This window comes from Rana temporaria, chromosome 2 (assembly GCF_905171775.1).
Source record: "Rana temporaria chromosome 2, aRanTem1.1, whole genome shotgun sequence".
Classification (NCBI taxonomy): domain Eukaryota; kingdom Metazoa; phylum Chordata; class Amphibia; order Anura; family Ranidae; genus Rana; species Rana temporaria.
The window spans coordinates 222,259,478-222,284,374 of record NC_053490.1 but is presented as its reverse complement, the minus strand read 5'-3'; the positions used below and the strand labels follow the sequence as shown (position 1 = coordinate 222,284,374).

The following is a 24,897-nucleotide window of genomic DNA, read 5'->3' as shown; positions in this document are numbered from 1 at the left end:
AGTAAATTAAAAAATAAATTACCTCAAGCGCATAACAAGCAGGCTTGTCTCTGCCAAGCTGGTAAGCCACAGTGGTCAACAAGCCATGATCAGATAGAACAGGCTGTAAAACATTTAACCTTAAATTAGTATAGACACATTGCACAATACAAGAACAAATAGTAAAGAAGTGAAAAGCTAAACAGTTGGGAGGTGTCATCCAATGGATCAGTACTCTTAGGTCATGTTAACAGTCTTCATGGAGTGGTTAACTACAAACTTACACAAAAGCTTAAATACCTTTTGTATAAAAAAATAGTGTGTCAGTTTTCATTAAGCGCTTGCCACAAATGTGAAGAAGGTACTTGGTCACACGATCTCTCCAGAGGGGTAAAGTCAGTTTTTGCATTTGCTGATCTCCTCTTTTGAAGAGATCATAAAGATCAAGTGCCTAGGCATTAAGACATATGGCCAGCCAAGAGGGGGGCACGGAGCAGCACTTTACTTACCAGAAACCTCTAACCAAAATTACTAGGATTGTCAGCTGTGACCTCCTTCTAAAGATACTAGTTTTCTGGTTGTCTCTGGCTTTTATATTTACAAAGTCAATGACCCGGAATAAGCATGCAGATTATAGTCATATGGAAGTCAGAACTGATGATCTGCATACTTGTTCCAGGTCTGTGCCCCAGAAAGTTTTTCAAAATGTTGGATGAACACAATAGGTTGCCATGGCTTGCATATTCTCCCTGGAAAGTTGTCACAGCTCCTATGCTAGCAATTTATTATCCTGCTAGCATTAAGATAAGGTACTTTTACTACACTACACTACACTAAACACTTCCCTTCCACTCTTATCACAGCCACTGGGGCCATCTAATAATGCAGCATAAAACCTGGATCCTCAGGAGTCACTGAACACAGCGAAGCAATAGGCTCCTGCTGCCATCAGTTAAACTGATGAAAGAAAAGTGCAGGGGTGTGGCTTGCTGGCACGGTGTACATCTATAGTAAGGATGAGCTCCAGCGTGTTCGCATAGAACACGTGCTGAGCCCGCCAGGAAGTCTGCACGGCGCTGTGCTAATCACAGCCAGGGAGACATTTCCCGATGCTTGGCTGCAGAGATCGGGCAATGTCTCCTTGGCTGTGATTAGCACAGCGCCGTGCAGACTTCCTGGCGGTCTCTGCACGTGTACTATGCAAACACGCTGGAGCTCATCCTTATTCTATAGAAGCACACAGCTCAACTCAGGGATGCAGCACATGGGGGTGACTTTTTTTTATTTCAATAATTTTTATTGGTATTTAAATTTCATACATATACAAGTGAAATGCAGTGCAGTTTCATATAAAAGTAATGCAATATTACATAGCTGGAGATATAAAGAAAAATCAGTAAATCAGTAAATACGAGTTTTCATAAATATAGAAAGGTATATGCAAGAAGAATATATCCAACTGCTAAAATAGTACTTTAAATAAGTACCGTCATGGAATACTGTAAGAATCTAAAATTGTTATAAATTTAGAACGAGAAATAACATATCTGGAGGTCAAACTATCCTAAACTATACTCATGTAATCGTCAGTGTCTGGGACGGGACCTTCATATAAACTAAGACATACATTGATATCAAGAAAATAAATACATATGTGAATGTTTATTCACTGTGGTCGTACCAAGTTTTCCAAGGGGCCCAAGAAACGTTGTGTTTATATAGAGTATTTAGGGAGGTGGCTATTATACGTTCATATGTCATATGAAGATTGGTCAGATCAATAGCTTCAATAACAGAAGGAGGGCAAGAGTCCTTCCATCTTCTAGTGATTGATAATCTGGCAGCCAGGAGCAAGTGGACAATAGAACTTCGGAGGTTGACCAGAAAATCATCAATACCCAAGGATAGTAGAGCCAATGCTGGGTTAGGCTTTACCCTAGTACCTGTCATAGCAGATACTGTATTATACCGAATATGCCTGCCCAGTAGATTGTAAGCATGGGACAATTCCACAAGATATGATATGACTCTTTAGCACACGGCTAGCCAAGGACACAAGGAAGGATTAGCATCACTTCAATTTCCTCACCTTCGGCCCTGTATTACACAGCAAGAAACAACCAGTACCGTATCTGCAGAAAAAAGAAAAAAGTTAAAAGATGTGTTGGTTAAATAATACTAGAGTGATTTCACTTACTAATTGATGATATTATTTTCCGAGTCACGACTGAACCAGAAAAAAAAGGTGACAGAAATAGAAAAAGGACAGGAAGTGCTAAATTCACTACACTATAGCATAGTGCTTTTGGAACCCAAATTCCAAAATTACGACTTTAACCACTTCCGTACCAGGCACTTACGCACCTTCCCGCCCAAGCCAATTTTCAGCTTTCAGCACTGTCGCACTTTGAATGGCAATTGCGCGGTCATGCTACACTGTACCCAAACAAAATTGGCGTCCTTTTTTCCCCACAAATAGAGCTTTCTTTTGGTGGTATTTGATCACCTCTGCGATTTTTTTTTTTTGCGCAATAACTAAAAAAAGACTGAAAATTTTGAAAAAAAAATAAGTTTTTATTTTTTTCTGTTAATTTTTTTGTAAATACGTTTTTCTCTTTCAATTACGGGCACCGATATGGCGGCACTGATGGGCACCGATGAGATGGCACTGATGGACATCGATGAGGTAGTACTGACGGGCACAGATGAGGTGGCACTGATTGGCGGCGCTAGTATGCGGCACTGATGGGCACACATAGACGGCACTGATGGGCACACATAGGCGGCACTGATGGGCACACATGGGCGGCACAGATGGGTGGCACTGATGGATACTTATGGGTGGCACAGATGGGCACTGATAGGTGGGCACTGGGCATGGATGGGCACTGTGGGGTGGCACTGATGGACACTGTGGGGCAGCACTGATTTTCCCAGGTTGCCAGTCAGTGCCCATTTGTGGGCACTGATTGGCATCTTTTTTTTTTTTTTTAATGCTTTTTTTTTCCAGCCTTTTTTCTTTTTTGCAGACTTTTTTTTTTTTTTTTTTTCCCACCCTGGTGGTCCAGGGTGGGCATCCCTGGTGTTCCAGTGTGGCGATCCGAGGGGGGGCTGCGCTGATAAACAATCAGCGCGAACCCCCCCTGTCAGGAGAGCCGCCGATCGGCTCTCCTATACTCGCGTCTGTCAGACGCGAGTGAGGAAGAGCCGATCGACGGCTCTTCCTGTTTACATCGTGATCAGCCGTGGTTGGACACGGCTGATCACGTGGTAAAGAGTCTCCGCCGGAGGCTCTTTACCGAGATCGGAGATGCAGGGTGTCAGACTGAAACCCTGCATCACCGATCGCCGCGCTGCGCGCCCCCACGGGCGCGCACAGCATGAAATCCTGCAGGACGTCCAGGAACGTCCTGTCAGGATTTCAAAACCACTTCCCGGACGTAAATCGACCATAGGCCGGGCAGGAAGTGGTTAAACCATGCCAATTTTGCACAACTAGCTCTTCCTCTACAATACATGGGGTAGACATGTTTTTTGTGTTGCATTATATATTCTGCAAACAACACGATTTGTTGGTTGACATTTTTATTGTTTTTATGCCTCTTATGTATTCTTTCTTACTGTTTGCCAATTCAATTTGGTTTGGTATTTGCCATGTATAGGTCCTAAAAGAATAAGCTCAAGCCCATTTTATCTTTCAGTTGACTGTTGGGCTCCACTTTTTATTCAGTACATCGAAGTTTCGATGGGGTCAATTTACTAACCTTTACCGCATTCAATAATACCGCATGCATAAATGATCACATGCGATAAAGTCCAATTCACAAAAAAAACAAAAAACGATTAACTGCAAAATTAAAAATGTGCCGGTAAATATTGTTTAAAAACTTTGCGGTAAGCTCTTACATCCAATTCACAAACACAAGAGAGTAAAAAAAAACATGCAATATTTATCACCAGGGTTTTGTTGGCAGTACCACATGCGGCATTTGTCAAAAACAGCTGGTTGCTAAGGAGCGGGCCTGGAAGCCGGCCGCCGAATCCTTAACAACGACTGACTCATCAGCTGTCAGCCATTAGTTATGTACTAATTAGAGGCATAAGAAAGTGATACCTTTGTTAAGTTCTATAGGATAGATATAAAAAGAGTCTCTGGGACCTATATACGAAGCCAATTGATTCCACTATGGTGCCAACCAAAACATAAAATATTGGTTCTAGGTTTAAATTGGCCTTTCCACTCACGTGTTTTTTGCTTGTCCATCTTGAAAGCACATTTGTCCAACCAGTGCAGCAGATTGGTCCCCGAGACACTGCAGGGAAAACAGTGGTGTATATAATGTATAAAATGATAGAACCCATTAAGAAACTTCTCAAGTGAAAAATATGCATGCATGTTGCCAAAGCACGCCTCCTTATGAAAATTCTAACTGCCCAGTTGTCTCAGTGATCCTCTGCGGATTTCATTCTTGTTCTGGGCAATTTAATTATTGTATTAAAATTAAAGTAAGGGTGAACCTGTATATTGTTTTGTATATGTAAGAATCCACCTAAGGAGACCCAGAAGTTGCCAACATCCCAGTATGAGAATCATGTATAAGTCAATACGACGCGCTGTCCCTCCCCCCTCATCGACACAAGCTGCCTCATCGCCAGCACTATGTATGGGATGTCAGCGGCAACATCTTTCCGCCGACACCACGCATAGTGGTATACCTTGCTTCACACACACACACACACACACACACACAGATTGACACACTACTCTAGTGCGCATGTGGGGGCGTCTTTGCAGAGTTAAAAGGAGGAATCTCCATTCCTCCCACTGGCTTCCACACACACCACAGGGTAAATGCTTGCTTGCTTCTGACCTGGTCAGATAACCTTTCCTGATATACAAGAGGCTAGTATCTACCAAGCATATTTAGTAAGCAAGTATCTGACAATGTTTGAAAATGGTTATTTACGTTGAGGTATACACTATATTGTTGGTCTGTATGTAGTTGAGATACTCTTTCTTACATGGCAGCCCTTTGATATATCTATATTCATGTATTCCACTATGGGGAAACACCCAAGTCATTTAAAGTTAGTCTTCTAAGTTCTGAGCAATATGGAGAGTTTCCTTATCTACTTACTAACAGTGTTCCATTATGGTAATAACCAATATATATATAAAAAGACAGTCTAGGGACAAAGGTTATTCTTTATCCCCCATGTACTTCTACTAATACTATGTTATTAATATCAGTGTAGCGTCCTTCCTTACTAAAGTGTCATATCACTTACTGCCATATAACATACAAAAATGAATTTATTATTTTCTAATAATAATATCAATGTTAAACATACTACTTAATTCTTTATTCTAAAACCACATGTAAAACCACGTCCTTATAAAAATATGCTCTTCTTACAGAAATACTTTTTGTTCCTTGCGGCATCCGGTGAGACCACCATTAAATCAACTGTAACATTCAAGTCTGTGATTTGTGGAAAATGGTCTTCTATCTCTACAAACTCACTTGATGTCTTTAACACTCCAACTTAGGTCCCGTACACACGACCGAGTTTCTCGGCAGAATTCAGCCAGAAACTCGGTCAGAGCTGGATTCTGCCGAGAAACTCGGTCGTGTGTACACTTTTCAGCGAGGAACCCGTCGAGGAAATCGTCGGGCCGAAAAGAGAACATGTTCTCTATTTCCTCATTGTTCAATGAGGAAAGTCGGCCCGCCGAGCTCCTCGGCGGCTCCCACACTGAACTCGACGAGGAACTCGATGTGTTTGGCACGTCGAGTTCCTCGGTCGTGTGTACGGGGCCTGAGATGAGGACTGTTCCAGGTATCACATCCGTCAAGATCTCCCTGGGTTATCAGAGCCGTTTTTTACCTCTCGGCTCTGCATTAGGTGGTACACATAGTGCAGATCTCATTTTGGATCGGTATGTCTTTCCAGATTTGGCTTCAACGATGCTCCTTTTTGCTCTGTTCTTGTGATTTTGATTTTAATCTGTACTATGTTATATTATAGAATGTTGTATAGTAAAACTACTTTGTATGGAATGCCCCTGAAAAAAGGACTCTCTATTGGTCCTGAAACGCATCGGGATCAATACTAAGGGAACTGTATTTACGCAATCCAATTATGCTTCTTGTTTTTATGTATTTGATATATGGTGATGTATGCACCACATCTTTTATATTAAATAAAATCAAATTTTTCTCATATTCTGTTATTTATTAGTTGTCCTTAAAGTCCCAGCAGTGAACAAAGAACATACTGTATTTGCTGGCGTATAAGACTATCTTTTACACTTAAAAAATCTGGCCAAAAAGCAGGGGTCGTCTTATACGCCGAGTCAGCTGCTCGGATGCGCGGTAATACTCTATGCAGCATTGGCTACATACAGTATATACCGCTTAGCCAATCCCTGTGAGTGATGTATTCAAATGAATGAACATACAGCAGCCTGCTCAAATTGTCTTTGAGAGTCAGAGAGACGTGGGCTGATGATGTTACACCCTCTGCCAATCCAAGCAGGCTTTGTATTCATTAAATAGAATACAATCGCTCGCTGTGATTGGCACCAGCTCCAGCAAGAAGGAAGAAGAATATTGGCTCCAGCTCCAGCAAGAATGAATAATATGGCTCCAGAAGGAAGAAATATGAAGCGTCGGAAGCCTCGGAAGGGGGGTCGTCTTATACGGTGAGTACAGGCAAAAAAATCTTTAAAAAAAAATGTAAAATTAGGGGGTCGTCTTATAGGCCCAGTCGCCATATACACCGGCAAATACAGTACTTTATTGATACAACCAGACAGATCTTGAATAATTCCCATGCAGAATGCCATTACCCTTGTGCGAACTGTAATGAAGGTTAACTATTCAACTTACCCCAGATATTGGAACACCAGTCAAGGCTCCAGATTTCTGAAATTAAAACAAAAAATTCAAAACATCAGGCATGTGTTTCCATAGATTTTTCTTATTTTCAGTCTTAAAACAGTGGCCAAAAGGACTGCAGCCAGAAGCAAGCCAATGTCTCCATATATACGCAACAAGTGTGCAGCTAAACAGGACATAATTGTGACTTTGTGCCCATACAAATTTTTGTGAAACCACATAAAACAACCAAGCACATTTCCAGTTATTGTTAACAGCACATGCCCTGTCCAAGTTTACTAGAAAGTACTGGAGTAAGAAGCCAGGACTTACAATGGCCATTGTCAGAAAATGATAACTAGAAGCTGGTAATAGGAATACTGCCACCAACTGAGGAATGCCCAAAAAAAATAAAAAAGGCCATGGAAATACCAAAAGGAACATCACAAATGTCTTATAGTACATTTATTGTATGTTAATAAATGTTAGCATTACCAGGAAAGACAAAATGATATATTAGATAAATGAAGGTGTAGACGTATATGGATAACAGATGCCTAGCCAGAGCACAATAATTATTACTGGAATTGATCGCTGCACTTTAACTGGAAATTGTGTGGTTTGAACTCCAAGTGCGTGTGACACATGACTGGTGAAGAACTCAGCAAGAACCTTTACTCACCAGGCTAGGACAGATTTTCTATGGTAGGCAAAAAAACAAAAAGGACAGAAATAGTTCACCACAAAAGGAAAGTTATACTTTTACCTGTTGCTTACAAAAAGGAGAAATTCAATGATACTTTAGGTTACAGTAGATTAGCCTTGGAAGAGCCTTTTGCTGAGACTAGCTGTATCAGGGAATAGATTTTCTTTCCAATGAAGACTTTCCTTTTTCTTACCACCCAAAACTGCTGCTCTCATTTTTTTCAGCCAGCTAGTGGAATATGATAGAAGCCTTAATAATACTTATGCACACTTTTCAGCAGCACCAACTATCAACCCATGACAGTTTGTAAAATCTCCCCCATTCAGTCAATATAACCAGCTACTTTCACAATAAAAAAATGTTTGGGACCAATTATGTAGGATTACAGACTGCCTTCTTAATTTCAGGTATCTGGCTATCGCTTCTTTTTTTTTCTTCTTTTTTTTAAGTGTATTTTGTGCGTGTACTCGAGAGAGGAGCCAGACTGCAGGAGTTGGGAGTAGGCAGGCCTCCCCCAGAGGCAATCTGCCACCTTTCTCCACGCCCCGGGTGGCAATGGTGGGTGTGTGAGGGGGTCCTCCCACACAGCCCGCCCTACCTGCTCCGCTTTGAAGCCCAACGGGGCAGAGGGACTCCCTATAAGGGAGTGAGAGGATCTAGCCCGCTCAACCAGCCCCGTTAGTCCTTCGCCTCTCTTTTTAGAGACCGCGTGGTCAAAGTGCGTGCATGTTAACCCAATTTCGAGTGCATGTAAGTGTGGTGGTTTTTGTGGGAGGGGGTGGGCGTACTAAGCGCAGGCTTACCTCGCATAGCACACCCACCAGGAGCCGGGCTGAGACCACAAACTCAATTCACATGTAGCCGAGACCGGGATCCGAACCTCTAGCTGCAGAGGTGAATGGCTTGTCAGCGCAGTGCCAATCGCGTTGAGCCACCGCAGCTCCCCAATTGGCCATCTACTTCTCAGTTTGCCCCATGGGACTTCATTATCCGACTGATGCCGGGTAACATTTAAGATTTTTTTTATGCATTATAATGCCGCGTACACACGATTGGAAATTCCGACAAGAAAAGTCCGATGTGAGCTTTTGGTTGGAAATTCCAACCGTGTGTATGCTCCATCAGACAAAAGATTGAGAGCAGGTTCTCTATTTTTCAAATGGAAAAAGTTTCTATCGTAAAATCCGCTCGTCTGTATGCAATTCCAACGTGCAAAAAAAACCATACATGCTCAGAATCAAGCAGAAGAGCCGAACTGCCTATTGAACTTCATTGATCTTGGCTCGTCGTACGTCTTGTACGTCACCGTGTTCTTGACGGTCGGAATTTCAGACAAGATTTGTGTGACCGTGTATATGCAACACAAGTTTGAGTCAACAGTCCGTCAGAAAAATATACACGGTTTTCTTGTCGGAATTTCCGATCGTGTGTACGGGGCATAACTCTAATCTCTTACTAGATTACCAGCTACTCTCAAAATCTGTCCACTTAATAACATCATCTAGTGCATGTCCAGCATAACAGCAATGATGCAAGTGAGATTGTTATGTTTTTTTTTTTTTTATGCACAAAGCTTTACAATGCTGTGGTATGAAACAACGAAGGCAAGGGAAAATGTTTTATTACCATTAGTCCGTAGATTTCAGAACTACTTCTCACTTTTGGCAGCAAACTCATGGGAACATCAAAAAACCTAAACAAAAAGAAACAGATATTGTTTCTGGCCATCTTGATATTTATCAGTAGGACGCCTTGCAAACTTTATAAATTAAAAACCAGCATCTCTCATAAAAAAAAAGAAAAAAAAGAAGAGGTACTAGGTCAATAGCTAAGTAATTAGAGGGTCATCCGGCACCATAGTTTTTAAACTATGTAGGTACTAATACTTAAAATCAACTTTAAGTATTCCTGAGGAAGCCATTTCTCTTTGGTGAACCATTGACCTTACAGACAACACCAGATCAAATTTTCGTACACTGTACCAACCATATACTATGCTTTTATACTGTATGTAGTGTTTGTCTGTATATGTGTAAACACACACCAATAACCACAGTTCTAGGACAGTGGTGTCCAAACTTTTGCTTTTTTCTGGGCCACATTGTAAGAAGAGGAGTTGTCTCGGGTCACACATAAAATACACCAAACAATAAGGCTCCATACACACGGTTTTAAAAATCGCTACTTGTACAGTTTTGTGTTCTGCCTGTAGAAGCAGCTCAATGTTGTCCTAGGTGTCCATGCACATTAGGATGATTGCAGATATATTTTACACTCAGCGTTTAGAGGCAGGGAAAAAAAACTTGATGGTTTGCGTTTCTGATTGGAGCTTTCTGGCAGAAAGACCGCAAAAGTCTCCTAAACTCGTCTAAACTTTTTACAAAAAAAATTGCTCTATATAAGCATCTGAACATAGAATATCTGAGTTATCTGAGGGAGGTGCAACAACTGAAAAAAGTGTAGAGAAGGGCAAAAAATGTAATAAGGGGACTGGAGGACCTGAGTTATGAGAAACGACTACAATCATTAAACGTATTCTCTCTAGGGGAAAGACGCTTGAGAGACGATATGATAGTAATATACAAATATCTCAATGCCAATTCTGGCGTAGGGAATACACTATTCAGTTTTAGGAAATGTAAGAAGATACAGGGCCACTCATTGAAATTGGAGAAGTGGTTTACCTTAAACTGCTTATGGGGTTTTTCACTGTCAGGGCAGGAAGGATGTGGAATTCACTTGCACAATCGGTGGTGTCAATGGGAAGTATTGATAGTTTTAAAAACCTCTTGGATGAGTATCTTAACGAACACAGTATACAGGAAATAATTATGAACATGCCCAACAATACAGGTTGAACTGGATAAACTGATGTCTTTATTCAACCTCACCAACTATGTAACTACGTATACCTTCAGGCAAAACTTTATTCTTGTTTTGAAAAATTTGTATTGCTGGCTGAATCCCAGCTGTGGGGTTTTAACCTCACTCGACAGTGGTCCCTGGGACAAAAAAGTGAGGCAAATCCAACAATTAAGCATTACAATGCTATTGTACAGTTTTGAAAAGAACAACATTTAGGAGGTGACATTTTCACCTATTTGGGTGAGATTTCTACTTCCTGTCGTACCCCTGCCAGCAAAAAACCCAGACTAGGGTTCAAACTACCCCCTACTTTATCAAAAATACCAAACTTTTTTACTGCAATCAAATACGAGTATCTTATTTGGGGTTACATTTCATAAGGTTTAAAATAATTATACAAGTAAAACAAAAATGTTAATCTGTGTCCATTTTCATGCAAAGTATCCACCCGTATGACCCAATAGACACTTTAGATAATAAGAATATAATAAAGAATCAAAAGTCTTACTGGCAGAGCTCTACATCCCACTCCAGAGTGTTGATATTGAACAGCATAGTTCTGCTTGCATTGGTCACATCTGTACAGTGCACACCACCATTCTTCCCTCCAGTAAGACTCTACAGACAGAAGAAGGCAATTAAAAAAAATAATCAAATTCTCTTACTTAGGCTACCTTCCATTGCGCTTTAATATTAACATAGGATTAAAATTCGACATCCCCTGGATAAAGGGCCATTATAGCAGGAATACTTGTCATCTTCCTAAAGGTTGTATTTATGGGTTGGCATGAGTTCTTGAATGTTTCAAAGCCACACAAAAAAATCCATTGCACAGAGTAAAGCTCACTAGAAGCTATACACACCCCGTCCCTAACACCATAAAGGTTATAGATAACAAGTAAACATGTTACTTCCCTATCAGCTTTGGTAATATTATGCCACACACACAGATATGGCTTTGTATATCATGGATGCCGTATACTCAGTAAGTTTCTGATAACTACCGTTTTCATTAATTACACAGCCATCAGTGCATAACAAATAGCCCAAAAGCGAATGCTGTCACCCAAAGGCATTCATTTCAGGCTGCCAGGTCCATCCCCTACATATGCCACTCTTGCCTATTTCTACGTTTTCAAAACAACTAAATCTAAAACTAAAAAAGGACATCAATATTGTTTAGGTAAAGCGTCGCAATTGTCAGTTAAAGCGATGCAGTGCCTTATCGCAAACAATGGGCTGGTCATTAATCTTTCCGGGGTTGAAATGGTTAATATTTGGGTCATTCTCAAAACTTTTGGCCACATACAAAGTAAAGAATCACCATACATTGTGCTCTATTCTCTTATACTCTGGAGAACATTGTCTGCATACATTGCTGGATTGATGGAGTGTATTATATGTCATTTTTTTTTTTTTTTAACAATAATTTGGTTTTAAAAAGAGGATAAAGCACTATGTATGGTGATTCTTTACTTTGTATGTTTGGCCAAGTAGAGGTATTGAGAGGAGCAGAGTTTATACACGAAGGTAGCGTGGAGTACCTGTCACATCCATGAATTCGGAGGAAACTTACTTTAGGCTACATTGGTGGGACACAGGCGTGTTAGGACCATGCTTCATTGCACGGTCACTGATCCCAGGTGACAGTACGTCTGGTGGAGGACATACGAGCCACTTGGAGTGGAATTGGCACTGTTTGGTGGATTGAATTAAGAAGTGGGCAAGGAGTAAACTACACTGAACATTGTTTTTCTAGCACTACTGCACCCTATTATGAAGTGACTTTTGGGACTATCTTCATTTCCATTTTAACTCTATTTTTATTGTGGTGTTTTTTTTGCGGACTTTAAGCATTTAGTTGTTCATTTATGGTGGTAATGTGCACCAATGTGTTTTACCATATGTAAGTGAGGAACACTGGAGCACTGTTCTATTGTAGTTGGAATATTTGTGAAGCGCGGCACCAATTTTTTTACATATCTTTTGACACATGCATATGAGAGTGTTTGGAAGGTGTGGGCAAATCACTATATATACACCTTTCATTGTTTAACACACAGCAGCTCACAATTTTTGGCATTTTCCAGGATCACTACATTGTTAGAACCATTTCAGGAGAATAATGCAAAAAAACGAAATCGTATTGTCTTGGGGAGGAAACACTCCGAGGCAGTGGCGGCTGCTGCTCAAAATTTTTGGCGGGGTGGGGATGCAATGGGGATGGGGCCCATCAAATGCAGCCACTTTGCCCCATCAAATGCAGCCACCGCGAGCCATTAAATCCAGCATGCAGACTCACTGTGCGCCCCCCCTCCCCCCACTCGCTGTCTGACCAGCACTTACCCCATCTTGGTGGCGGGTAAAGCAGCTGGTAACGGCGGCAAGCTGTGGGATAGGCAGTGAGTCAGGCAGCGGCTACTGTCCTGTGGCCCTCATGCTTCCCATGCGTCGCTTTTTCCCCTTCTGCTAGGCATCCAATAGGATTCGCCTGTGCCATCAGCCAATCAGGTGACGGGTATTAGACCCATGCTTCATGATTGGCTGTTCAATGTTAGAAAAGCAATGGATAAATTCAGGCTATGAATGAATCGATCCATTCTACATATAGGGGGGTGGCGTGAAAGAGGGGGTGGCACCCGTGCGCCCTTAATGGCCGCCCCTGCTCTGAGGGCTATAACCAACAACAACCGGTCAGATACATGTGCTTTAGGCTCCTGACCTTTACTGTCCGACTCATTGAATAATTGTTTGTAAATACCCAACATTTTTGTAACCAAAAAAACCCCACAATGACAATTAGGAAATCAAAAAGGGTTTGAAAGAGATTCCATTATAAATAGCACTAACCCAGATAATCCAGGAGTCCACAGTACCAAACATGGCTCTGCCTTCTTCCACCGCATGTCTGATTTCTTCCACATTGTCCAACAGCCACCGTAGTTTTACTGCACTGAAATAGGTGCTCAGAGGAAGCCCAGTTCGATTCTGAAAAGAACAGTTACAATGAGTGCAAAACTTAAGGTTTTTAACGTATTCGTTATTCTTTATTTTGTATGATTAATTAAAAAACAGTTAAAGTTTAACCACTTTGGGACTTCATGCACACGTCACTGTACTTACTGCATTGCACTAAACTACACCTAAAAGATCCAGGCAAAACATATTCTTTTAACACTTGCCACCTGACAAAAAGGTAATAGGAGTCACCCTAACAAGGGCACAGACAACAATAAACACTTGACAGAAATCTCACACTACTAAAAATATGTAGTATTCTCTAAAAGACCTGTCAAATAGAAAGTGAGGGAAATTGTCCCCCAAAATAGGGACACAGCAATAATAAACTCCCCACCCACTATTAACCACTTCAGCTCTGGAAGGATTTACCCCCTTAATGACCGGTCCATTTTTTGCCATGCAGCACTGCGTTCGTTTAGCTGACAATTGCACAGCTGTGCGACACTTTACCCAAATAAAACTTATGTCCCTTTTCTCCCACAAATAGAGGTGGTATTTGATCACCTCTGCAGTTCTAATTTTCTGCGCTATTAACAAAAAAAGACTGACAATTTTGAAGAAAAAAAAAAAACAATATTTTATATTGTCTGCTATAACACATTTCCAATAAAAAAAAATCTTTTAACTTACTTCATAAATTTAGGCCAATTTGTATTCTGCTACATAATTTTTTGGGAAAAAAAACACAATACGCGTATATTGATTAGTTTCTGCAAAAGTGATCGCGTCTACAAACTAGAGGATAGATTTATGGCATTTTTATATTTTATATATGTTCTTTTACTAGTAATGGCGGTGATCTGTAATTTTTACCGGGACTGCGACATTGCAGCGGACAGATCAGGTCCCTAACTGACATTTTGAAACTTTTTGGGGAACCAGTGACATTATTACAGTGATCAGTGCTAAAAATATGCACCGACATTGTATTAATGGCACTGGCAGGGAAGGGGTTAACATCAGGAGCGATCAAGGGGTTAAATGTGTTACCTGGGTGTGTTTACTAACTGTATGGGGGATGAGCTGCCTGGCACAACACACTGATCCATCTTCCTGCATAGCAAAAAGACAGGATCTTTGTGTTATCCCCTGTCAGAACGGAGATCTGCCTTGTTTACTTTGGCAGATCTCCATTCTGTCCCTTCCATCACTGCTCAAAACACAGATGTGGCAGCTCAAGGGCCCTTTACCCAGAAAGGTTAGAGCGGTAACTCCATGAGATCAGATTTCTCAGTTGTGCGTGGAGCAGGGCAGACTTTGATAACCATCATAATTGCTTTTCTAGGTCTATATATAAAAAAATCTCCCCAGCTGCATGAATGCATAATATTCTACAGCATATAGTGCATGGTACTATTTGGGGTATTCTACAGTTTATATTAAAGCAAAGCATACTGCAAACTGCAGAGTAAGTTATCAATACATTCCACAGATAAAAAATTGGTGATTTGAATTGAAAGAATATGCAGACGACTTAGTGTGTTCATAGTGGAGTCACACTTAGGCCTCGTACACACCACAGGACATGTCCGATGAAAACGGTCCGCGGACCGTTTTCATCGGACATGTCCACTCAGAGATTTTGGTCTGATGGTTGTACACACCATCAAACCAAAATCCCCGCGGACAGAGAACGCGGTGACGTAGACGACACCGACGTTCTCTATCGCGCGAGTTCAATGCTTCCACGCATGCGTTGAATCAATTCGACGCATGCGCGGGATTTCGGTCCGCTGGTTAGACGTACTAACCAGCGGACATGTCCGACGGACAGCTCTCCAGCGGACAAGTTTCTTAGCATGCTAAGAAACTTTTGTCCGCTGGAAATCTGTCCGCTAGCCTGTACACACGATCGGATCTGTCCTCTGAAACTGGTCCGCGGACCAGTTTCAGCGGACATGTCCGATCGTGTGTACGAGGCCTAAGGATGAACAAGGTCAGCACTGCCCAGATGTGATATCTAGTGGTTTCCAACTGTTCTCTGCAATTAGCTAAGTATCCACTAGATGTCATCATATACAAAAGATAAACACTTTGGCCTGGATTCACGCAACACTTACGCCGACGTATCTACAGATACGCCGTGTAAGTGTCAATGTGCGCCGTCGTATCTATGCGCCGTGCCCATAGAACTAGATACGCCTGAAAATAGGCTTCCTCCGACCGACGTAACTTTCCTATGCCGGCGTATCTTGGGCGCATATTTACGCTGGCCCCCTCATTGCAAATATGCAAATGAGGGCGATACGGCGACTCACAAACGTAGTTGCGCCCGGCGCATAATATACGTGGTTTGCGTAAGGCTTACGTCCGGCGTATAGTTATTCCACCTAAAGGAGGCACATCCAATGCAAAAAGGTATGGACGACGGAACAGCCGTCGTATTTTACGTCGTTTACGTAGTACTACGTGAATAGGGCTGGGCGTAGGTTACGTTCAGTGATACAACATATCTTAGGCGTTCGTTCCGACGCGATTCTGGGCATGCGCACTGGGAAGCGTCCCCATCATTTGCATGGGGTCATGGTTCATTTAAATGGATCACGCCCACCTTCCACCTACTTTGAATTAGGCGGGCTTACGCAGAGGAATTTACGTTACTCTGGCGCAACGTTGGGAGCTAATGCTTTGTGAATACTGTGCTCGCCGCTCTGCGCGACGTTGGTGTAGCGTATATTCAATACGCTACGCCGACATAACTATGTGCCGATCTACCTGAATCCGGCCCTTTGGCTGCGTCAAAAATTAGAAAAAAATCAGATGGCAAGCCTCAGTGTATAACATTTTTCACTGAAAAGCCCCACAAAACAGCAGGTACCACTGCTAAAAATGTAAGGTTTTATGGCCCTTCTTTAAGGCTGGTTACAAATGGTAGCAGAAATCCTACAGCACCCATGTAAAAATCCCATGCTTCACCCAGTGTTAGCTGTCCTTCAACCTTGGGGGAAAATATCAGTGGGAATTGCTGTGTCAAAACAAACTTTAGTTACCATTTTATTAATTAGCTTTAGTTACTGTTTATTTTAAGCCAATTTCTTCCTTCGGTTGTTCTTGTGAGCTGGCAATACCGATAGGTGCAACACTAAAGCATGTAGAGCACAGCTTAGCATACACATGACATAAGCTGTGCTTAACCTACATGCCCTATATAGTTTCTACTTAATTACTAGGTGGCAAACATTGCCTCTACACAGCACTATTGTGCTGCTGGGCTGTGTTATTCGGAACTATCTACAGCAGAGATATCCAGAATAGAATGCAAATTGTCTTGTGAAAAGAAGCCTGGTATTTAAGGCATTTAGGGGACAGTGAAAACTAGTTAGTAATCTCATACTTAGAGCTTTATGTTCAGTTGGAACATATTTTATAAATACATTTGCTATTTTCATAAACTGAAGCCAAACTCCAAAAAATGAACCAAGTCAGACTCCAATTGCTTGCAGTTAGTAAAATATCCACAAGATGTCAGCATATGCAGTCACAAGCTGGATCTACTTATTACAAAATATACATACATGGCCAAGAATTGGCTCCGCTAAGCTGTCAGTGCTCCCCAGGACAACACTATCAAAATTGACAACTGAATCTCACATATTACAGCCTTGACTGCACCTACAGATATACAGAGCAGGACTGGCTCTTATCAGTCTGATAGACAGCAAAGTCTGGAGAAAATAGTTTGCACTTTTCATGAGTAATAAACTATCTTCCCAGAGAGAAGAAAACATTATGGGTATAATAGTATCACTCAGCTCGGGGTGGGGGGCAATTTTCATCTTGGGTGTCAGTGTGTCACAGGACATCGGCCCAAATACACTGTTCTACCTCACAGGAGCTTTTGTATATTGTGGCCACAAGCATTCCACTGCTGCCATTCATGGGGTGGTAGTAAGGGAAACTAAATAAAATACAGAGCCTCACAAATAAATCATATAAGGCTATTACATTCAACATAATGGAACATGAAAAATATAAATAGATCTCTTTAGCGGTCAACATATCAGCATGAAAGTGCAACTACCATGTAAATAAGATTGCATGTTCCCACTTGCTGTTACCATTCCCTTTTTAACTTTATTATAGCAGTATATGCCTTGTTAATGTGAAACCTTTACATCAGAAAAATGGGTAACGAGTACCAGTCTCTTGTTTGTGGCATTTCTGCCAGTGTTGAGAGACGTTCTTCCACCTGAACAATTGAAAATTTGGACTATGTGGATAGATAGGTTGAATTTCATATTTCTACCCCTACAGCTCTGGAATGACAAAGCACCAGGTGCCGGGGGGGGGGGGGGCCCAACCATTGATGTAGCATCCCAGACACTCTCCTCCCTTCTTTTCTTTTCCTCTCCCTCTCTCCTTACCCCTGTCTCTATACCGATTCCTCACATTCCCTCCCTCTTTTTTTTTTCCGCTTTATTTTTTGCCTGACCTTGGATTTGCAACACGGCCTTAGGCCCTTGTTCCTGTGTACACCCTTTCCCTTCATATCAGTTAAGAAAATTGCACACGCTAGTTCCATTGTATGAGCCGCCATCGCTCTTTCCACTCATTCTCCTTTATGGTCCATTACGTTAGAAACGTACCTACTTAATGAATTATACTTTGACTTTCTAACAGTGAGGTCCCTTATTCGACACTGTTTGGATTTTTAGCGCTTCCAACCCTCTCCTTAAACTATGGCCCTCCAAACTATGAAGTGTGATTATCCCATGTACACGTTTGCATCCTTGTAATAAAAACTTCAATAAAAATGTATTGAATGAGAAAAAGATGTGCAAATTCCATGAAACACAGACCGCCAAATCCCCCAGCCCAGCAAATATTTGCGGTGGCAATCGTACAGGAATTCATATTAATAGACAGGATTTTTCTGCTAAATTGCCACCTTGGTTCTATATAAATCTAGGAAATATTAAATATAGTGTGGTAAAATCACATAAATACTGCAGGATTTTTTTGTCTTAAAATAACTCATGCAAAATGTATTTTAAAAAGTAGTCCATTCATTAAATGTGCTAAACATTTGTGTTTTGTGATAATTAGCACTAACATTTTGTGTTTTTTTTACATTATTTTATTACACATTTTTTACAGGCAAAAAAATGAACCAGGGAGAGATTTTTCTATGAATGAAGGTACACAGAAATATTATGAAAACAATGAAAACAGTCTAGTGTGCCTTCATGCACAGAGTGATCCCCCCTAGTGCAATGATACAAATAGTTTACATTCCTGAGCCAAGGAGTTCTCGAAGAAATGAAGAGGTAAACACCCTACACTCTTCTCACCCCCTGCAGTGGCTCTGGTGTTTGAAAATTGTGCTGTTCTTCCTCCTTAGGGATGTCGGGACAGAGCAGAGTGGTTCAGATTGGTCAGCGTGGTCACATGGCAGTTTCATGTTGCACCTGGCTGTGTGGATGGTGAAACTGTATTCACCCACAGTGGCAAATGCAGCAGGGAGTGGGTGAAGAGTGTTCATTCACCAAATCTATTTTCTGAAATGGTAAACTTTCACATACTGGCCAGTGCAGGGTTCCCCTTATGTTATTATGTGAATTACGGCGATGTCAACTATCTATACCATGATAAAAAAAACTTGTTTTAATGGTAAGCAGACTTTAATGATTTATTTCAATTTTTGCAGTATTTACTTCACATATTCACCAAATTACTTTTTATTCAATTTTTTGATTAATTGACTCAATTAATCGCACATGATAAAAAAAACAAAAGAAAAACAAAACAAAGCAACACACACAAATATCACATGCGATAACCATATATAAACTGTCTTACCTTGAAAAAATTCTTGTTCCTTCCTGGAATTTTCTTCAACAACCTATCAACCGTTGACTGGGTCCTCAGATCAAGCCAAACTAGCAAAAATAAATAAGAATTTTATTATTTTACAGGATTTATATAGCACCAACAGTTTGCGCAGCACTTTACAACATTAGGGCATTAGGACTCTGCTTGTTAGATCCTACAATCTAAAAGGGAGGGTCAAGTGATACAAAAAATGTAATAACTGTGGGGATGAGCTGATGGAGAACATAAAATTCCAGGGTTTAGGTGGGACAGGATAAAGGAAAAAAGGGATTTTTAATACAGCTTACCTGTAAAATCCTTTTCTTGGAGTACATCACGGGACACAGAGCGGCATATTCATTACTATGTGGGTTATATGGAGTACCTTCAGGTGATGGACACTGGCAATCTCAAACAGGAAGTCCCCTCCCTATATAACCCCCTCCCATAGGAGGAGTACCTCAGTTTTGTAGCAAGCAGTATGCCTCCCAAAATGATCCCCATAAGAGGGGTGGGAGCTCTGTGTCCCGTGATGTACTCCAAGAAAAGGATTTTACAGGTAAGCTGTATTAAAAATCCCTTTTTCTCTATCGTACATCACGGGACACAGAGCGGCATATTCATTACTATGTGGGATGTCCCAAAGCAATGCTTTAATGAGGGGAGGGAGACATCTTCCCAAGACAACAGGATTTAATTAGAGGTACACTCAAAATAATAATAAATCCAACTTAGTCAAGAAAAATAAATTTAAATTTAAATTTAAATCAAGGGTGCCCCCGATTCTGAGGGTCTTAAATCGCAGCCTGCAGCACTGCCTGCCCAAAGGCTGTATCCTTATTCCTTCTTACGTCCAACTGGTAAAACTTTGTAAACGTGTGGACTGATGACCAGGTTGCCGCCTTGCATATTTGAGCCATAGAGATCTGATGGTGTGCTGCCCAGGAGGCGCCCATGGCCCTGGTAGAATGAGCGTTTATTGATAAAGGAGGAGGCAACCTCTTCAAGCCGTAGGCCTGAGTAATTAACTGTCTAATCCATCTCGAGATGGTGGATCTTGCAGCCGCCTGCCCCTTCTTGGGCCCATCCGGCAAAATGAACAACACATCTGTTTTCCGAATCTTCTCTGTAGCTTTAAGATAGGCCTTCATGGCCCTGACAATATCTAGGGTATGCAGCAACCCTTCTTTTCTAGACGTAGGTTTCGGAAAGAAGGATGGTAGAACCAAATCCTGGTTTAGGTGAAAACCGGATATAACCTTCGGCAGAAAGGAAGGATGAGGACGGAGAACCACCCTATCCTTATGCAGAATAAGATATGGTTCCTTACAAGATAAGGCAGCCAATTCTGACACTCTCCTGGCTGAAACTATGGCAACCAGAAATACCAACTTCCTTGTTAGCAAAACCAAAGGAATCTCAGCCAACGGCTCAAAAGGTTGCTTCTGCAAAGTTGACAGAACAAGATTTAAGTCCCACGGACAAAGTGGCGACTTGATCGGAGGATTAATACGTAAGACCCCCTGAATGAAGGTCTTAACCAGCGAGTGGGTGGCCAGCGGCATCTGAAACCACACTGACAGAGCTGAAATCTGTCCCTTAATTGTGCTTAATGCCAGGCCTTTATCCACTCCCAGCTGGAGAAAACTTAACACTCTATCAATGGTATACTTGCGGGAAAGCCATTTCTTGGACTCACACCAGCCTACATAGGCCCTCCAAACCCTGTAATAAATTACTCTGGAGACCGGCTTTCTAGCCCTGATCAGGGTAGAGATAACCTGCTTAGACAGACCTCTACCCCTGAGAATCAGGGATTCAGCCGCCAGGCCGTCAAATTTAGACGCCGTAATGCAGGGTGGAGGATCGGGCCTTGAGAGAGTAGGTCTAGTCGTGGAGGAAGAGTCCAAGGGTCTTCTACTGCCATCCTCAAGACTAGTGAGTACCATGCCCTCCGGGGCCACGCTGGAGCAACCAGGATCACTGGCTTGTGCTCCATCCTGATCCTGCGCAACAGGCGGGTAGTAGCTGTAGCGGGGGAAAGGCATAGAGAAGTTTGAACTGATGCCAAGGGCATACCAACGCATCGGTTCCGCAGGCCATCGGGTCCCTTGTCCGGGACATGAACCTGTCTAGCTTCTTGTTGAATCTCGATGCCATGACATCCACGTCTGGCACCCCCCACCTCTGGCAGATTGTCTGAAAAACCTGGGGATGTAGAGACCATTCCCCTGGCGACATAGTTTGGCGACTTAGGAAGTCTGCCTGCAGGTTGTCCACTCCGGGAATGAATATTGCCGATATGCAGGGTACATGAGCCTCTGCCCACAGAAAAATCAAGCTCACTTCCTTCTGAGCGGCCTGACTCTTGGTTCCCCCTTGGTGGTTTATATATGCCACAGCCGTGGCATTGTCCGATTGTATTCTCACCGGGGATCCCTGCAATTTGGATGTCCATGCCAGGAGGGCTAGCCGAGCAGCTCTGAGCTCCAGGATATTGATGGGCAGCTGCTTCTCTGCCGCTGCCCAAGTACCTTGGCGAGTACAACCATCCAAGACCGCTCCCCAGCCTTTCAGGCTGGCATCTGTGGTCACTATCTTCCAGGCTATGGGGCTGAAGGATTTTCCCTTCAGCAGATTCTGAGGGTTTAACCACCAGCACAGACTTTGCCGGGGCTCTTGATGATAGTGCTAAAGGAAACTCCAAGGCCTGTGCTTTCCTGCTCCAAGCTGCCAGAATGGCTGCGAGTATGGCTCTGTGCGTAAGGTACCGCCTCGAACGTAGCCACCAGCTTGCCTAGTAAACGCATACATAGGCAAATAGTTGGTTCTTTTTTGCTTAGAACCAGCTGAATCAATTCCTTGATAGCCTTGACCTTTACCAGGGGTAAAAATACCCTTTGCTGAGCTGTATCTAACCTCATGCCGAGATATTCCAACTGTTTTGTTGGTTGGAATGATCAAGAGATCGTCCAAGTATGCTAGGACCGTGAACCCTTGGATTCTAAGATTGGCTAAAATTGGAGATAGAACCTTCGTAAACACCCGGGGGGCCGTAGCCAGCCCGAAAGGAAGCGCCACAAATTGGAAGTGACGCTGAGCCACGAGAAGCGTAAAAATCTTTGATGTGGCTGAAAGATCGGTATATGAAGGTAAGCGTCCTTTATGTCTATGGAAGCCAGAAAGTCGTCCTTCTGGAGCGCGGCGGCTGCTCACCGAACAGATTCCATCCGGAATGACTGAACCTTTAGGTAAACGTTTAAACTCTTTAGGTCCAAAATTGGTCTGACATCGCCGTTGGGCTTTGGTACGACAAATAGATTGGAGTAGAAGCCTAGTCCTTGCTCTTGGACTGGTACCTCTACAATCACGCCCTGGCAGAGCAGACGATCCAATGCCGTTAGGAACGAGGCCTTTTTTGCTGGATCGTTCGGTACCCTTGACTCCTGAAAATGAGGCGGCGGAAACTTTAGAAACTCTAACTTGTAGCCTATGGCCACAGATGACCGGACCCATCTGTCAGGGATGTTGGCTTCCCAAACCTCTGAAAAGAGACGAAGCCTTCCCCCCACTCGAGTGAGTGGGGGCGCCCCTTCATAAAGCAGACTTAGGGGCTGGCTTTGTTGGTTTGCGATACCATGGCTTCTTGCCCCCAGGGGCCTGTCCCTGTGACTTATTGTTAAAGTTGGATCGCGCAGGAGGCCGTCGATACTGCCTGAAATTTGAGGGCCCCGGGACAGGGGAAATCGGCCTTTTAAAGGCAGGACCCCGGAACTTCTTTTTGACTGGTAGGAGGGTACTCTTGCCACTTGATATAGTCTGAATGTATTTATCTAGATCTTCTCCGAAGAGTCTTCCCCCATGGAAGGGAAACCCTGCCAGAAGTTTTTTACATGGGGGCTCGGCCGCCCAGTTCTTTAACCATAAGAGCCTTCTCATATGCACTACCAATAGTGATAAACGAGACGCCTGCTGGATGGAGTCCTTTATAGCATCCACCGCAAAGCATAGAGCTCTGGGAATATCAGATAGCTCCTCTGCCTGTTGGGCAGGGATGTCTTTCAGCATCTGTTTAGTCTGGACCTTCAAAGCCTGACAAACTCCGATAGCAGCCACTGCAGGCTGTACCACTGCTCCTGCCGTAGCAAAGGAAGCCTTTAAAAGTGTCTCTAAACGTTTATCAACCGGGTCCTTAAACATTTGTATGTTTTCTACCGGACAAGTTAATGACTTATTTACGCATGAGATGGCTGCGTCCACAGCTGGGGGCGCCCATTTTTTGGAAAATTTCTCTTCCATGGGGTAGATAACAGAAAATCTTTTAGGCGGCAAAAAAATTCTGTCCGGTCGTACCCAATCCTGGTAAATCAATTCCTCCAACAGAGGATGGACTGGAAAAACTGCGTTATTCAAGGGGGCTTTTAAAGAGCCCAAGGAGGAAACTGTCGGAGCCCGAGGCTCCGGTGAGGGCAACTTAAATGCCGATCGGACCATGTCTGTCAAGGACTGGACCCACAGACTTTCTGCTTGGGAGGCTGAGAATGGTTCCTCCACAGTAGAATCCTCAAGCTCTGAACCTTCTAGGTTCTGGTCCAACAGGTCCTCCTGAGATTCTAATTCCTCTGGAGAGAGAACTTCAGCATCTGAGTATACACACTTTGGCGAAGGGGACCTAGTCCGCTTCTTGCCTGGCAAAGAATTAGCGATCATAGCTGCCAATCTTTTCTCTAGCCCTCCTAAGGAGATAGCTAGCATTTCCTCTGTGACAAACACCGGGTTGGGAGGATCTGGGCCAGCCTCCGCACCAGACCCCCCTACTGGCTCAACCAAGGCGGCCACCCCTGGGTTAACAGGTGGGGAGAGTACTGGCATAGCCTGACTCGTATCCTCAGAATCTGAGGGGGAACCTTTTTGTTTTTTGGCATTTTTTGCCCCCCTAGATCCCGAGCCTTTGGGAGCCATGGTACAAGACCGAGGTACCCCAGCATACAACAACTGACTGTTTGTAGCTAGGAAAAAACTACGTGGTTAAGGGAACAGCAGTATTACTAATGTCCCAAACCTGGTGGGGCTCCGTATGTTCCAACAAAAAAAGAACCACTTTTTTTTTTTTTTTTTTTTTTTCAATACATTATATATATATATATATATATATATATATATATATATATATATATATATATATATATATATATATATATATATATATATATATATATATATATATATATATATATATATATATATATATATATATTCCTTTTAAATCATTTTACCAGCCTCCAACCTGCCGCAAAGAGGATTTTTGGCTTAATAGATATACATAGGCTAAGCCTAGCATGTACTACCCCTTTCCTGCCACCGGGAGTCACTAGTGTGCTGCTCTGTGTCCTCTCGCTCTCAGCTCAGTTTCAGACTGAGCCATGAACGAGGACCTGCTTCAAATAACAGAGGCGAAAGCCCGCCTCTTCCGACGCCGGCCTGCACGCTCCCCGCCCCCCTCCCAAACGGCGCGAAACCGCTCTATTAACCGTGCACGCGCCCGCGCGCGCGCGCCCGTATGTCAGGGGAGGGGAACACATGGAGACGCGCTGCCAGGCTCAGGAAGCAGGGAGAGGATCGCCCCTACGGGCT

General features: G+C 42.8%; 1 protein-coding gene across 4 annotated transcripts in view; it reads right to left on the bottom strand.

The window, feature by feature from the left end:
- The window catches only part of GK (glycerol kinase), a 133,963-nt gene that overhangs the window by 68,139 nt on the left and 40,927 nt on the right, over positions 1–24,897 (bottom strand). For 3 of the 4 annotated variants that reach the window (XM_040336491.1, XM_040336489.1, XM_040336493.1), the window contains exons 5-13: positions 19,252–19,331; positions 13,282–13,419; positions 10,940–11,049; positions 9,193–9,259; positions 7,543–7,560; positions 6,873–6,908; positions 4,225–4,292; positions 2,069–2,111; positions 23–103 (exon numbers count right to left, since the gene is read on the bottom strand). In XM_040336491.1, coding sequence (XP_040192425.1) covers positions 23–103; positions 2,069–2,111; positions 4,225–4,292; positions 6,873–6,908; positions 7,543–7,560; positions 9,193–9,259; positions 10,940–11,049; positions 13,282–13,419; positions 19,252–19,331 — 641 coding nt within the window. The remainder of the gene's footprint in view (positions 1–22; positions 104–2,068; positions 2,112–4,224; positions 4,293–6,872; positions 6,909–7,542; positions 7,561–9,192; positions 9,260–10,939; positions 11,050–13,281; positions 13,420–19,251; positions 19,332–24,897) is intronic. The other variant, XM_040336490.1, reaches the window with a different exon arrangement.